Source organism: Myotis brandtii, unplaced genomic scaffold (genome assembly GCF_000412655.1).
Source record: "Myotis brandtii unplaced genomic scaffold, ASM41265v1 scaffold1750, whole genome shotgun sequence".
Taxonomy (NCBI): Eukaryota; Metazoa; Chordata; class Mammalia; order Chiroptera; family Vespertilionidae; genus Myotis; species Myotis brandtii.
In genome coordinates, this window is record NW_005356477.1 from 168,730 (window position 1) to 184,214 (window position 15,485).

At 46.3% G+C, this 15,485-nt stretch overlaps 2 protein-coding genes and 1 long non-coding RNA gene across 7 annotated transcripts in view; 1 reads left to right on the forward strand and 2 right to left on the reverse strand.

The window, feature by feature from the left end:
* The window catches only part of PPP1R10 (protein phosphatase 1, regulatory subunit 10), a 21,404-nt gene extending 10,942 nt beyond the window's left edge, over positions 1-10,462 (reverse strand). For all 3 annotated transcript variants that reach the window (XM_014537246.1, XM_005863250.2, XM_014537245.1), the window contains exons 1-6: positions 10,372-10,462; positions 9,636-10,152; positions 3,832-3,949; positions 3,063-3,149; positions 2,807-2,942; positions 2,075-2,126 (exon numbers count right to left, since the gene is read on the reverse strand). In XM_014537246.1, coding sequence (XP_014392732.1) covers positions 2,075-2,126; positions 2,807-2,942; positions 3,063-3,149; positions 3,832-3,938 — 382 coding nt within the window. In that variant the 5' untranslated portion in view covers positions 3,939-3,949; positions 9,636-10,152; positions 10,372-10,462. The remainder of the gene's footprint in view (positions 1-2,074; positions 2,127-2,806; positions 2,943-3,062; positions 3,150-3,831; positions 3,950-9,635; positions 10,153-10,371) is intronic.
* Positions 10,463-10,969: 507 nt separating this feature from the next.
* MRPS18B (mitochondrial ribosomal protein S18B) overlaps positions 10,970-15,485 on the forward strand; it is a 13,340-nt gene continuing 8,824 nt past the window's right edge. Inside the window, exons 1-5 of one of the 2 annotated variants that reach the window (XM_005863251.2) lie at positions 10,970-11,110; positions 12,448-12,547; positions 12,643-12,740; positions 12,868-12,936; positions 14,312-14,378. In XM_005863251.2, the coding sequence (XP_005863313.1) occupies positions 11,033-11,110; positions 12,448-12,547; positions 12,643-12,740; positions 12,868-12,936; positions 14,312-14,378 (412 nt within the window). In that variant the 5' untranslated portion in view covers positions 10,970-11,032. The remainder of the gene's footprint in view (positions 11,111-12,447; positions 12,548-12,642; positions 12,741-12,867; positions 12,937-14,311; positions 14,379-15,485) is intronic. The other variant, XM_005863252.2, reaches the window with a different exon arrangement.
* The window catches only part of LOC106725599, a 9,969-nt gene continuing 7,694 nt past the window's right edge, over positions 13,211-15,485 (reverse strand). For both annotated transcript variants that reach the window (XR_001361522.1, XR_001361523.1), the window contains exon 2: positions 13,211-13,562. This is a non-coding gene — a long non-coding RNA (uncharacterized LOC106725599). The remainder of the gene's footprint in view (positions 13,563-15,485) is intronic.

Sequence of the window (15,485 nt, forward strand, 5' to 3'; positions counted from 1 at the left end):
CTCGATTATGGGTCAGAGCACATGCTTGTGCTATGGGCTAGAACCCCAGTAGGGGGTGTGCTATAAGCAACTGATTAACGTTTATCACTCTCTCCCTTCCTCTCTCTCTCTAGTCAATAAAAACTTATTTTTAAAAGAGGAGAGCTCAGCTGGCGTGGCTCCATAGTTGATCATTGACTTAAGAACCAGGAGGTCATGGTTCAATTTCCGTCAGGGCAATTTCTACCCAGACCCTGCCCCACCCCCAGCCTTCAACACACTATTATCTGTGTCCCTGAGCTGCCTGAATTGTACATATCCTCCTATATAATAAAAGGCTAATATGCAAATTGTCCCCTAGACCGGGAGTTTGACCAGAGGGCAGGGCCAGCTGGCCAACTGCCCGCAGCGCCCCCTCAGGCCGGTCCCTCTCCCCGGCTGGCCTGGCCCTATCAGATCCCACCCATGCACAAATTTGTGCACCGGGCCTCTAGTAAGCATGTAAGTTCTTTGGTTAATTTAATCTCTTCCCGCCACCCTTCCCCTTCCCTCTGAGATCTGTCAGTCTGTTCCATGCTTCCATGCCTTTGGACCTACTTTATTCGTCAGTTTATTTTGTTCATTAGATTCTACATATAAGTAATAGCATGTGATATTTATCTTTCTCTGACTGGCTTATTTCACTTAGCCTAATAAATCCTTTATCTTAGAACGTGTTCCCAGTGTTTTCTTCTGTAACTAAAGGAATTTCAGAAAGGCTGGCCCAGGCCTGGATGCTCCCTCTACACCAAAGGGCCAAAGCCTCTTTCTGAAAGGGCCTCACCCACCGCTCCCTTTAGACCAAGAGCAAACCTTACCAGGGGATCCACTCTGCTAGAATCCCGCTCACTTGCGGGATACTAGGGTCTTGTGTTCCTGATTTATGCTTTGAGTAAAATCTTTGGGCTTGGAACCCTTGGATACACACCTTTTTTTTCTTTAAAAAAAAAAAAAAAGCCTGTGATTTTCTGGAGCCAGGTTTTATCTTCAAGCCAGAACTGTATGGCCATGGCCAGGAGCTCCAAAACCCTTTGTCTTAGAAGAGAAGAATCTGTTGCTATGAAATATATGATATACTCCAGGAGTTGGGATTCTGCCCATGCCCTACAGGAAGGTGTCAAATGGCAGAACTATTATATTATATAGAAAAAGAGAAGTCAATGATGATACTTTTTCCCCCAAAGAATTTTAAGTATATGACTTTTGCACTATATTTTTTAAAATTTTAGTTATTGACTAGAGAGAGAGAAAAACATTGATCTGTTGTTCCATTTATTTACACATTCATTGGTTGCTTCTTGTATGTGCCTGACCAGAGATAGAACCCACAATCTTGGTGTATCGGGATAACATTCTAACCAACTGAACTATCTGGCCAGGGTGCACCAAGAGTTCTTAAGAAATCAGCTTATAGTCCTGGCTGGTTAGCTCAATTGGTTAGAACATCGTCCTGGTACACCAAGGTTGCCGGTTCTATCCCTAGTCAGGGCACATACTAGAAGCATCCAATGAATGCATAAATAAGTAGAACAACAGAACAATATTTCTCTATCTCTAAAATAAAATAAAGATTTAAAAAAAAAGAATCAGCTTCTGGTTAAAGCACGGTACCTTATCTTACCCTCAATAGTAGAGAAATTAACAAATTCCATTCGAAATTGAGACCAGTAGACAGGGCACAGGGGACCGGTTAGAGCAGCAGTTCCCAACCTGTGGGTCGCGACCCCTTTGGGGGTCAAACGACCCTTTCACAGGGGTCGCCTAAATACATCCTGCATATCAAATAATTACATGACAATTCATAACAGTAGCAAAATTACAGTTATGAAGTAGCAACGAAAATAATTTTATGGTTGGGGGTCACCACAACATGAGGAACTGTATTAAAGGGTCGCAGCATTAGGAAGGTTGAGAACCACTGGGTTAGAGGAACTAAATTTTCAAAAGGAAGAGAAAAGCAAGAGGAAGTACAAAGAGTAAGGAAGGAAGGTACAGTCCAAGGATGGGGACAGACAGGGAATTAAGTGTAAGTAATGGAGGAAGGCCTGGCCCCTACCTTCATCCTCACTTGACTTGCTCAGTTGCTTCACCAGTTTGGCTGTGTTGTTCTATGAGAGACGGGGAACAGCAGAAAGATAAATGCCAGGACAGTAAGGCCACTCCGAGTTAACAAGCCCCCAAAATCACTCACAATCTTCTCGTAGTCCCTTAACAGTGACTATGTGGGCATAGTCTTATTTAAAAACCTTTGTGGGGCCCTAGCCGGTTTGGCTCAGTGGATAGAGCGTCAGCCTGCGGAACAAAAGGGTCCTGGGTTCGATCCTGGTCAAGGGCACGTGCCTTGGTTGCAGGCTCTTCCCTGGCCCGGGCCCCAGTCAGATGCGTGCAGGAGGCAACCAATTCATGTGTTTCTCTCACATTGCTATTTCTCTGTCTTCCACTCTCCCTAAAAATAAATGGAAAAATATCCTCGGGCGAGGATTAACAAAAAAAAAACACCACACCTTTGTGGGCATAGTTATATCCTTAGAACAATCCAGTTAGGTAGATACAATTATTCGCATTTTATAGATGAAAAAGACTGAGGCTCAGAAATATGGAGTGCCCAAGGACACACACCATTTGAAGGAGATAAACTGAACCAAGTCTTCTGATTCCAATTTCCTATTTTTCCTACCATTCTACCTCACAGGCCCAAGATACACAGCCTCCTCAGAGTCAGTGTAAGTTTCTCATCTGTCAGGCACAACCAAAGAAGAGGCACCGAGGTAGGAAAGACGGAAGGTACCTGCTTGAGATGGTCCACGGTGAGTGGTAGGTGCTGCAAGGTCAACAGAATTTGCTGCAACAGGGGAATGTTGTTGGTCGTCTTTGAATATGTCAACCAATTGTTAAGAAGCTTGTAGCCACCAACATCAATAAACCTGTAGGCAGGCAGGAGGAGAATGTGATGCCCTTCCTGGATTTTGGAAGGATCACATCCCACACTCCTTGTTCCCCAACAACCCAGGAACCCCATCACAGTCACCCAGATCCCCACTTACTTGACCAGTATTTCTGATGACTGGGTCTGCAGGAGAATGTTCAAGTAAGTGCACCGACTCACCATCTTCCGTGCCTCCTTCATCAGGCTGTAGGAAAGGGGCAGGTTAGGAACGGAGCAGCCACAGAGCGCCTCTTCTTCCCACAGCAGAGCCTCTAGCCTGTGAGTGCACCTGCACATCCCGGATCACTTGGGACTCTGCTACAGTGGGAAGGTCACATGGCCTCTAGGAGGATGGGATGGATCCGGAATGAAATGAAACCCACGGGAGGATGGAAGAGAACTTGGGAGACACTGAGTCTCTGATCTGGGGGGGTGAGCATCGCTGCTCCCCTATCACACAGGCCACATCTGATTCTGCTCACAGGTAAAGCATCCCAACCCTCAACAACCAGCCTTTAGTGGCCTGTTCAGGACGGGCTTAGCCATTTGCTCCCCCTGGGAAACTTAAGGATCCCTGAAGGAAATGACAGTTTGGGGATGTGAAACCTGATCAACCCAAAACAGAACCAAGAATTCCATCACCTGGCTCCCTGCTTCCTTCCTTCCAAAGGGGGACTCCCTTGTGACGGTGGATATCCAAGTATCTCATTCCATTATAGCCAGGAACCAAGGGCTCACCTTTTCCTATCACTTATTCTAAAATTACTGGATTTCAATCCTATCCCACTGACTTTCCCTTTCCTCTCCAGGAACACCTCGTCCTGTCTGCCTTAATTACAACACACAATATCCTCCACCCGCAACAAATTTGAAAAGGACAGACTCACCTGAAGATCTTGGAAATCCCATCCGCACTCTTGACTTCCCCATCTCGGTTAAGGAAGCTATCCAGGCCCTTGAGAAGCTCTTTGGGGTCTATGGGACCTGAACCCATGATCGAAGTTTCTAGGATGAGAGGACAAAACAAACCAACAGAATAAACGGGCGGCAAGGACAGTGCCAGTATACCCTCTAATAAATTCCATTTACACATTTGATAAAACATAGTGATGAATTATTCAATTTATGTTCAACTACACTCACCATTTTTAAGAAAAATCAACAGAGACCATTGTCAGCACTGAGCAAACAGCCCTGGCAAGTTAAGCACGACCATGACTAAAGGGAAGACACCCTTCTCTCCCCTCCCAGGCACAGCCTTCCTAGGACAGCTGAACTCCATTAGATAGTATAGAGCTGACACATTCCTCTAACAAAATGCTCAATTCTCAGAGGTATTTTTGCTTATTAAGTCCTGTCTCTCCTTCATTGCTGGTAAACCTGGTTTGAAAACAAAACAATACTGTGACTTGGTAAGAACTGGGCCAATCTTGGGTGTCGGGCTAAATGTGCTAAAAGTAATCGATTCCTTTTTATCTTAGCCCACAAGTGGCAGAATATGTGCTGCTTGCACCAGTCGACAATCTTGGCTAAAGTGATAGGTGACAGAGGAGAAACAAAACTTGAAAACAGAACCTTTCCTCAGGGGAGGTGTGGGTAGCTCCCAGAAGTGGAGACAAATGGATGCAAAGGAAATCAAGCAGGTCCTCCTAAGCCTTAGATTGTCTCTCATTAACCAAACACTGCACAGGTTTTTATTGGTTCAAAGAGCAAGGTTTGTGGTTTCAAACACAAAGATGCAAATCTGACCCCCTATTCCCAACCACCTCAAAATCATATCATTATTCAAGATCTCTAAGAAAGGCCTGAGAGAATAAAGGTAGAAGCTGGGAAAATGCCATTAAATTTTAAGTAGCTAGTTTAGACCAGATTAGAAAAGGAGTTAAACTGCTGATATGGGACAGAGAATTGTGAAGCAATTTCTAGGCTAGAAACCAAGTTCCAGAGAGGAAGTTGAGAATCAATATGGTTCTGATTGGTCTTTTTATCCCCAAAGCCTTGAAACACCTGAGAACCAAAAAAGAAAGCTACCTCAGTAATATCTGCATTTGGGAAATAAAGTTAACACACTGGGTGGGAAGACAGCAAGGAGCTCATGCACACTGCTTCTAGCGCAGCTAACAGACCAGCTCCCTGCAGCAGTGTGGGAAAATCAAGGTTCTACAAAGCAACTATATTTTGTGCAGAAAGAGAAGTTTTCTTATAATGCAAATTAGTTCTCAGACAAAAAAAAAAAGCCACAACAATCTTAACCTTGAAGTCCTTCCAACAAAAAGGCCAGTAAATTTCGAACTGCAGAGGTCCAAACCACCTAGGTAAAAGGCAGAAGCAGGGAGAGGAGGCTGGTTCCTGAGATCATAAACTGTGGGCTGAAGAGAGGAGGGAGGTAAGAAGTGCTGAGGGGAGCAAATCTGGGTTAACTGTGCTGTGACTGCCTCCTTGGGACTCTACAAGGACAGCAGAACCTGAAGTCAGAGGGAAAAAACACTGACGTAGCACACCAGGTAAGACTGAAGTGCTCAGGCCAACTCCACTGAACTGTGGTGGTTCTTATAGAGACAAACACAGGGATAAAGGAATTTTTCCCATGTAGTAATATACTATGTGATATATACACTATAAAGATATATAGATACAATAAAGGGAAATAGAAAACAGATTTCCCATCTACTGGAGACTGAAAAAGCAATGAACAAATCTAAATAACATATTATCAGCAACAACATAAATACAATTTGACAAAAAGCCTTCAATTAAACTAACATCACTTCAAACCAGTCCTCCCTGAATATAGCCGACCCCACTTATTTGAGTCAAACCCAGAGTTGAATATACCTCACCATGGAGAACTCCCCTTTACATATTCAACTATCAGTTAAGCCAATAGGCCTGCTACCCTACTTCCTTCAGAAACTATAAAAAAGTTATCACCGGAGCTAAAATGATCCTTCACGTAAGAGGGCGGGAGACAAGAGATCAATTAGTACAGCGCTAAATTCTGTCCAGTGCCTTCTGTTCGGAATGGGACCCAGGAATTTTCCCATTCCCATTCATAAAAAGCAAGAATAGTCAAGAGAAGCTAGAAGACAAAGCAATAAAAATGTTAAATATTCACTTTTCCATTATTTTCCTCTATTATATTTTGGAAATACAATAAACAAAACTAAATTTTATATCACAAGCACCAATCTTGTGATTAAAAGGTAAGTTTTCTCATGATAACTTTCCTACAGGAAGATTAGCTTTTACTCATTTAATATTAAGGACCCTGTGTCTGACAACCTAATTTCCCTCTTTTGAATTCAGTACATTTTAAAAGAAGTCCAAGATATTCAAGTGGAAAGGAATAAAGAACCTACATTCTTGGCACAGGCCTCCAGTAGAAAAGGCAATGAGCTGACCGACCGTGTCATCACATTACCTAGTCATATGGAGACTGCAATGGAAGCTGAGTAAGTTTTCTGGAACCAAAAGTAAGCCAGCACATGATATACTTTAATTTCTGTGAAGGCAGTACAAAAAGTGGCGGGGAAGCACGCCCTGGCCTGTCTCCACCTGGTCCTCTGCTGGGCTTTTCTTATGGAAGACGCTGCGGGCAGAGACCTCCACACGCATACAGGCACTGGGGAGAGGTCTACTGTTCTTACCAGAGATACAGTTTAAAAGTCTGGAAGTGACACCAATTCCTGCCTCCAAAATGAGGTATACTTGAGGGTTATTTCATTACATAGGGTGAAACATGTTTAGCTTGGCTGTTATTCCATTCCCATCACCAATAAAACAGAACTTGATTGGTTCAGGACAAAAATTCTATACAAGTCAAGTCCTTTTTAAAACAACCACAATACTCTTTCTAGCAAAGGAGGAAGGCCTTTCCCTTAACTTAGAGGCTTGAGCATTTTTGGAAATGAAAATACTTTGTACTTAATCCCTTACATTCCCCTTCCCTTCTGTGGTGTTTGAGGCATTACAGCATGACTCAACAGTGGACTGAATGATGTCTCTGGTGATTCCCAAGGTTGTACTTTTTTCCTAAGTAGTAAGCCCCTGTACCTCGGTCATTTTGAAAACCTGGGTACATGAGCTCACCAAAAGCTTATTCATAAAATCACCACCCTACCCCATCCCCACAGGAAAGGATTCCAGAATAGAACTCTGGCCACAATCTACAAGGATCAGGTTCTCTGGAGGATGTGGCTCCCTAGAAGGCTTTGTTTCCCATCTCCCATGTTAATGAAGATTTTATTCATCTCCTGCTCACTAGAGATCAGGAACCCCAGTGGCAAATGTTCAGCTCCCAAGGAAGGTATGCTGCAGAGGCATATGGCAAACTGCTTAAAAGATAAAAAAACTTGTGGTCAATAGACATGTGGAAGACACATCCCTCCCATCCATTCCAGAAGTTTAATAATTTGAGAATTCACACCCAGTAGAAAATTAGCCCTGAAGTCTCACCCAAGTCACCATGGCAGTTGTACAAAATGACTTTCCAGTTCTGCCTAGAACCATGATTCAATGTAGGACTTTAAAAAAGTAAAAGTATATGGAGAGACTGATAAAGATTTGACTTTGAAAAAGTAGAAGGAACAGGACACCAACTACCAACCTCAGGGCATGGTTTTTCAATTGCACCAATTGCTATAGCACTGCATGAGTTGAAAACGAAGACATTATTCTCCCATTTTAAGGAATTTCTTTTACAAAGTAAGGAAAGAAATTTTAAAAGAAGGTGGCTCTTGGGAATAAAAGAAATGAGGCTGTGAAATGTAATACCAGAAAGGTTTTGCTTACCAGAAACCGTAGCTTGAATCCCCCTGCCTTGAGTTTACAACTGCCGCCTCCTTTCCTAAGATTCACTTCTCATCCCAGTACCAACGTACAGGAGCTAAGCAACTGGAGAACCTGATACAGCGCTGAACAGTGCAGCCCCAGGCGGAGGGGGCATGAGTGATGGAGAAGAAATGCCTGCAATACCCACTCCCCCAGATGCTCATTATACAAAGCGACCCGACGCAGGAGCCCAAGGACGGGGCCTGCGCAGCAGTGGCATTGCTGTCATTCGGCCCCATCCGCCTCGTTACTTGCACAGGCCCTAGTCTGTCTCCAGGATCCCCCCAAGGCTCCCAGTCTAACTTTTCTACCCCTGGCAACTCAGGTGGGAATACTTCCAAGCAGTTGTGATGAGTAAAAGGTGAAAAGCATCAGGCTGTCAGTTAAAAAAACTAGAGCTGCCCAAGGACATGAGCAGCTTGAAGACCTAATTCCTGTGAGCTTTCTTTCCTTTTAAAATAAAGGCTTTAACAGACAATATTCTAAAGAAAGGAAAAGGTCTGCTCCTGGCTCCGCGCCCTGGAGTGCAGAAGGCACAGGCTCAGGGGAGGGGCTCCGGGGCCGGGGAGCCGATTGCATCAGCGCCCAGGACGCCCCTCCCCGGCGTTTCCGGGCGCGGCGCCGGCGGGACCGGGAGGAGCAGGAGCAGGAGCAGGAGGCAGGGCGCCATCTTGTCACGGAGCCTCAACAGGCCCCGCGCCGCCGCTGGTCACAGGAAAAAACACTTTTGGGGGGAAGGGGGGGGTAAAAAAACAATAATAATCCTATCCCAGTCCCCCATCCTGAAGTCTTTGACCTATTTTGAATAAGAGCGTTGTGAAAGTAAAAGCAATTAAAATATTAACAATTTTATGCGGGGAAGAACTAACTTGCAATTGAGGTTCAACCTACCATCGACCACCCCCACCCTCCGAACAAAAGGAGGGGGGACTTGGACCCTCAACAGACAGGGTTGAGGACAAAATGGGAGACACAACCTGCAACACTGCTTGGAAGACAAAAGGACAAGGAAAGTCGCCATATTGAAGCAGGGAAGGAAAAGAAATCCTTTAACGACACAAATCTCCTAGAAAGCTAGCATTCAAGTGCACTAAATGGCTTTAAAAATTATACTCCTGAATTCCACATTTCCCAACCTCCCCACCCTCTAGTCCCATCAAAAAGTATCGTTAAAATGTTAACCTTTTGCTTTTAAATAACTTATGCAATCTCCAACAATTACAAAACATTTAAACTATTATCTTGTATGTACTGGCACTAAGATTATATTTTGTCCTGAATTAAGTGTCTTGCAATCTTTATTTCTAGATTGCCACCTACTTTAACCACAAATATACCCCAAGCACATTACATTAAATTGAGAGGATTTAACAATCTAAGTCACAGCCAGCTAGTACTTGTGCCCATCTCCTTACCCTGCAATCTTTATGTACAGATTGCTTATTAATCTGGCAAATTGAAAGGCGCCCTGCTCGTCTCACACACAAAGAAGTGGGCCTCCGGAGCACAAGATCCCCCATTTTTGTATGTGAGCTCATTAACCCTTTGGAGACTGCTGCCGAGGGAGCGCACCCTCCGTACAGAGCACTTGGCGCGGGCAGTCTGGCAATGGCTGGATTGCGAAGGGTTAACCGTCAAATCCTCCTCGCTGGCCTCCCGCCTGCAGGGCAGGGAGGGCAGGTGGCAGAGAACGAGACTTGGAGCCAAAGGCCCCTCTTAGTGGAGATGGACCGGCTCGGTCCTTCCTCCAGTTCTCTATTTTGTTCTATGGTCTCATTTCTTCCTCTCATTATTTTTGGTTTCACCAAGGGAAACGTTGATTTCTTGTTGCAAGGCTCGTTTTTCAAAATTCGACACTTACTATCCAATTTTTTTGCGACGTCAGCACCTCGGGCTCAGGGGGAAGGGGGTTAAAATTTTGGAGAAAAAAAATAAAACCACCAACCAGAACCCAAAACTCTATTTGGGGGGCCTCATTGGATCAAAAAGTCTTTTAAAAAAAACAAAGGCCAACTCAGCATTCACGCCCCCCCCACCCAACTCCATTTAGGGAGGGGGGGCCATAAAAAAAAGTTCTGAGTTGATTAAAAAAAAATAAACGCTGGATAAGTGGACTTGGGTGGGTTTGGGGAGGGAGGGTGGTGGATTATTTTTGCAGTTATGTGGTGACGGTCCTTCGGCCACAGATTTCAAGTCCCAAGCAGCGTGGGCTGGTGGGTGGGCAAAGAGGTGGGAGAGGGCAGAAGACACAGTGGTTGGGCTGGTGGCTGCGGTTCCCCTTTCCCCCCGCTCAGGATCCTTTCAAGGGCTTAGATGTGGACGCGGCTCGTTTCTTTTTTCCTGGTGGCCGGCCTGTCTTTCTCCGTGAAAAGTCAAACCTGGGATAGAAAGAACACAAGGGGAGGAAGAGGTAATCAGTACGGGCTGCTTTTTAAACACACCCCAGACGACCGCTTTCGCGGTCTCAAACACCTCCGTGTCCAGTCCGGAACTTTATATAAGCCGAAGCTCGTAAGTAAACGCATGCCAAATCCGTTTCCCAGGCCAACGCTCTCAGTAAAATCTTAACCCCCAACCGACAAGACACAAGAACTTACCTCTAAACGAACCCCAGAATGGCGGCTGTCCGCGCGGGCGGAGCCTTTTATACCCGGACACCACCCAATGCGCCCAAATGTGTTAGTGCGCTTCCCTTGTCGCGAGACATTGTGCGCGAGGCGTAAATTCATTGGGTAACCCGAAAGACAACGCGCTAGCTGATTGGCTATCCTTCCTTCACCTTCGCTCAGCCCACTACCCACTTCCCGTCACTCTCGGCACATTTTCCCGCCTCCTCCTGAGGAGGTGGGACGCGCGTGCGCATAACCGGAGAGACTAGCGCCTCCCTTTCCTCTGCCTTCACCACTTCCGCTCCCGAAAACATTTCTCATCCTCGGTTGGCGGAACTGGGCAGGCGCATGCGTACTGTGGGAACCTCGGCCAAAATCGCCTTCAAAATTGCTTAAAAGGCTAGCTTTAAGTATGAGACCTAAGAATCGTCGTGACTGGTTCATCAAAAACTCAGTTTTGAGGCCGAATTCCACTGTGACGCAGTTGAAATTAGCGTCTCTCCATGACCCGCCCCCTTCTCGCTTCCGTCCTGACGCAAGTGCGTGGCTGCCGGCCGCACTGCGGCGGGTCTTTGCCCCCGCCCTAGTCAGTTTCCGGGAGCATGCGCAGTAGCCTTGCCGGCCATTCCTGGTTTGGGCGTGCGTCAAGATGGCGGCCTCCGTGGTGAATAAACTGCTGAGGCGCCTTCCTAAGCTTTCGTCCTTCAGGAGTGCCTACGGAGTTCAGGTAACTCCTTGGAGCACATTTTGTACAACCACTACTTAGTTATGCCTTCTAGGTCGTCGCTTCACTTCTGGGGACCCGGGAGCGGAGACTTCCCCTAGTGCTTATGCCTCCGCTGTCTAGGCAATACTTTGCCTCCACCACTCTCCCCTGCTCCTCCGTAAATCTCCGGGCATTTTTAGAAAACCCTCACCGGAGGGTAAGTTTATTGACTTTTTTAAAGGAAGGGAGAGAGGGAAACATCGATCAGTTGCCTCCCGTGCGCGCCCCCGACCAGGGGTCGAACTGGCAACCTAGGTATGTGCCCTGACGGACAGGCCAATCCGTAACTTTTGGTGTATGGAGGACGCTCCAACCCATTGAGCCATCCGGCCAAGGCAAAGAGCCAGGTTTAGATCCCATCCTCTTCCCAAATGGGCATCTTGGCTAAGCAACTAGGTGAGGAATGCCCCCTCCGACCCGAGCACGCACAGCCAACTCAGCTACAGACGGTGTCTAATCTGATGCCCTGGGGTCCCCGCACCGACTTGCCCAGTCCTGCTGTCTCCCAGGATGTGTCACCTCCACCTGGTGACGGTTTCTCAGCCCTCCATCTCACTAGATCAGCTGGTGATCAGAGCCTTCGCGAAGGGTTAACGCAGTCCTTTGGACCGAGGGTTCCCTCCAGCCTCATGGACTCACCGTTCTGACGGTCCTTGGTGGGCCGGTGGGGTTGGAAGGCTTGCCCAGCTGCCACTCCCAGGGGGACTGAAGAGTGGCCACAGGGTCACTGCGGAGCTAATGACAGGCCTGGTAGCTTTACAGCTGGCGTTAGGACTCAAGTTTGCTCTTCCCTGTGGAATGTTGACCTTCAGCTTCTGTAAAGCTGGGAAACGCAGTGATCCCGGACTGGACTGAGCTGGAGACGCACCTGCCCTCCCATCTCCCTTCCCTGCCATACATCTTGCTTCCAAGGAGATAGACACCCCCACTTTTCCTTTCTTCGCCCTTTCCATCCACTAGACTCAGTTCATCCCCAAAAGCATGAATACCTGATATGTGCCAGGTTTTTAAGTTGCCCTCCCCAGTAAGATGGCCTCCCAGTCACCTGTACTTGTTATCCTCTAATATTAGCATCTTTTAGGACCCAGTTGGAGATTGGGAGAGTGGTTGTTGATAATGTCAGTTTAACCCCAACAAATATGCTGCCTTCCACGTGTGTGTGTGTGTGTGTGTGTGTACATACAATGCTATATTCCATTAACACAATGGATGTGCGTGCCCCTTCTCCCTGAAGTGTTGGGAGCAAAACAATTGGGTTTCTGCTTTGAGTTCATTTTTTTGTTGTCCCTCTTTTATAGGTTCCCCTCCAAACTCTCAGCACTGAAGCCCCCCTTGAGGAAGATTCTTTGCCCATTTCCCCTTATGAGAATGAACCCTGGAAATACCTGGACTCAGAAGGTAACTCTAAGTGGGGAAGGGAGGGTCCTGTGGGGTGTGAAATAAATGAACAGAGACACTTCCTTCACCGTAACATTTGTGGTCTTTCAATTCAGAATACCAGACCCGCTACGGTTCTCGCCCCGTCTGGGCTGACTACCGACGCAACCACAAAGGTGGAGTACCCCCACAGAAGACTCGAAAGACCTGTATTGTGAGTTTCTGAGAGTGGCACATGGATGGGCTGGGAAGTGGGGGTGGAGACCACAGAGACAGTGGCAGCGGCATTTCTTCTGGCAGGGCTTGGAACATCGTCACCTCCCAATTTCTTCTCTCTACAGCGTAAAGATAAAGTTGCTGGGAATCCCTGCCCTATCTGCCGGGATCACAAGTTGCACATCGACTTTAGGGTAAGGAGAATCTTTTTTCCAGGATGAGGATTTGGAGCCTTTATAGGTTGCTAAAGAGATTGCCTGGCACCCCTACACTCCATTTTGCACTGGTTTCCTGGAACTATAAAAATATCTTCCCTCTAGTCATTTGCCCTCCACTATGGACTATAGTAAAAAGCTTTATCCCTATGAAATTGACAGTCTAAATTGGCAGGCAAGAAAAGTGCTCATTTCTAATGGGAGAACAATGCCCCAAAATTCGTTTTATCCATCACAATTATTAGCAGGTAGATTGGACTGTTTTTTCCTGAGGTTTTATTTCCTTGTCATGTTGATGGTTGGTGGCAGCCTGAGACTTGCAGCTGGAGGGCAGGTACATAAGGCACTTTTTGGAAAAGCCTTCATTATGAGGAGGACAGGACTTGCTCCTTAAAGAATTAAAACCTTATAAAGCTGGTCATGGGAACGTGCTCTTCTGAGCTTGCAGTGAAGTAGTAGATCAGAAGCTGAGTGGCTGGTTACTACAGAAGTCGGAGGGCATTTGTGTGTCAGTGGATGAGGGCATGTGACTGTTCTCAGCCCCCTTCTGACACAAGTTGTAGAGGAGTCCAATAGGTAACTTCTCAATTTCAACTGTGTACAATCTAGAATAATAAAAACATAATATGCTAATTAGACCGGATGACCTTCCAGGCAAAGCTGGGGCTGTGAGGGAAGCCGGGGTCCCCGGTGCCAGAGGGAAGCCGGTGCCGGCAGCCAGGGGAAGGAAGGCCTACCCTTGCACGAATTTCGTGCATCGGGCCTCTAGTTGATTAATAAAAAGATATTGTAACCAATTTTATACAGTTTATAATCACATAACAAGGGAGAGAGAAAAGTTACAAATTTAATGGTGTGGATGATTCTACCTGCCATTCCAACTCCACATGTACCTGAGTTTTCCTTGGGTCTCATTTCCTTTGATTAACTTGCTAGCTGAGAGTCATTCTATATCATTAACTTTAAAATTGATTGGAGTCATTCATACATGCACAGTACAACATATACTATTTTTCTGGGTGATTTCAGAGAATGCCAACTGTCCCCAGTTTTTTGCATGAGGGTTGATTTCAGAGCCTAACCCCCGGCGAGGAGCATTCTCTCTGAGTCTCAGTGACAAAGTGTAGGATGTGCATGTGAAGTGGGTGAAAGACCAGGAAAGGGGAACTGTTTGCTGGAGTTTTCATAAATGTGTCCAGTAAAGTGATGGGACTAAAACTGGGACATGAGGAGGGCAGCATCTGGAGAGGCAACGAGGGGTTCAGGTCATCTGTGTGGTGTGTAGGGATTGTGCACTGCCAGTCTCTCAAGGTCCTGCTCTCCCCCCACTCCTTTCTCCACCACTTTCCCCCAGAACGTGAAGCTCCTGGAGCAGTTTGTCTGTGCCCACACAGGCATCATCTTCCATGCGCCATACACAGGTGAGCCCTTCTTCCTTGTTCCTACCAGAATAGCTTTTCCTGGGAGCACTTTATTCGGTCAGACAACAGGTATGTGGCTCCTACCATGGCATAAAACGTGCGATCGAACTTTTGGAAATCCTGGCTTACTGGGGATACTCACATGCTAAAAACAGTTACATGTGGACAAAAGATGCAGGCTAGTGTCATTGTAAGCAAACCTTCTAAAGGTAGATCTTGAAACATAAGTGGTGGTGATTTTTTTTCTTTAGGGCTTTTTGTGTGTGTGTGTGTTAGTGGTGGTGGGGGGGTTTTTTTTGTTTTTTGTTTTTTTTTTAGAGAGTGGGAGAAAGAGAAATATTCACAGGAGAGTGAAACATCAATCAGCTGCCTCTCACATGCCCAATCCTGGGAATTGAGCCCGAAACCTGGGCATATACCTTAACCAGGAATCAAACCAGCAACCAGCCACACTGGCAAGGGCAGGGCTCTTCACTTCTACAGAAAGCTCTTGCCCTAGCTGGCTTGGCTCAGTGGATAGAGCGTTGACCTGCGGACTGAAAGGTCCCAGGTTCGATTCTGGTCAAGGGCACATGCCTAGGTTGCAGGCTTGATCCCCAGTGTGGGGCATGCGGGAGGCAGCAATCCATGATTCTCTCTCATTATTGATGTTTCTATCTCTCTCTCCTTCTACCTCTCTGAAATCAATAAAAATATATTTTTAAAAAAGGCTTTCCTATAAATTTACCATCCTGTAAGTTCTTTTATACTGTTGACAATTCAATTAGATTTCCCAAGTTTGGAATTGTAAACTTAATAATTCAAGATTACATCTAGAATACCAAGATGGCAGCATAGGTAAACACCGGAGATTGCTGCTTAGCACAACCAATTCAAGAATACAACTAAAAGACGGAACGGACATCATGCAGAACCACAGGAAGGCTGGCTGAGTGGAAATTCTACAACTAGAAGGAAAGAGAAAAGCATACTGAGACTCAGAGGAGCTGCGGTGCGGAAGTAAAGTACAGAGGTACGGAGGCGCACCCAGAGAGGGCTGGCGGCTGAGGACACGGTTATCTTTTTCAATCGGAAGGGAGTCTCAAGCTCTGAGCTCCAGTTCCGGGC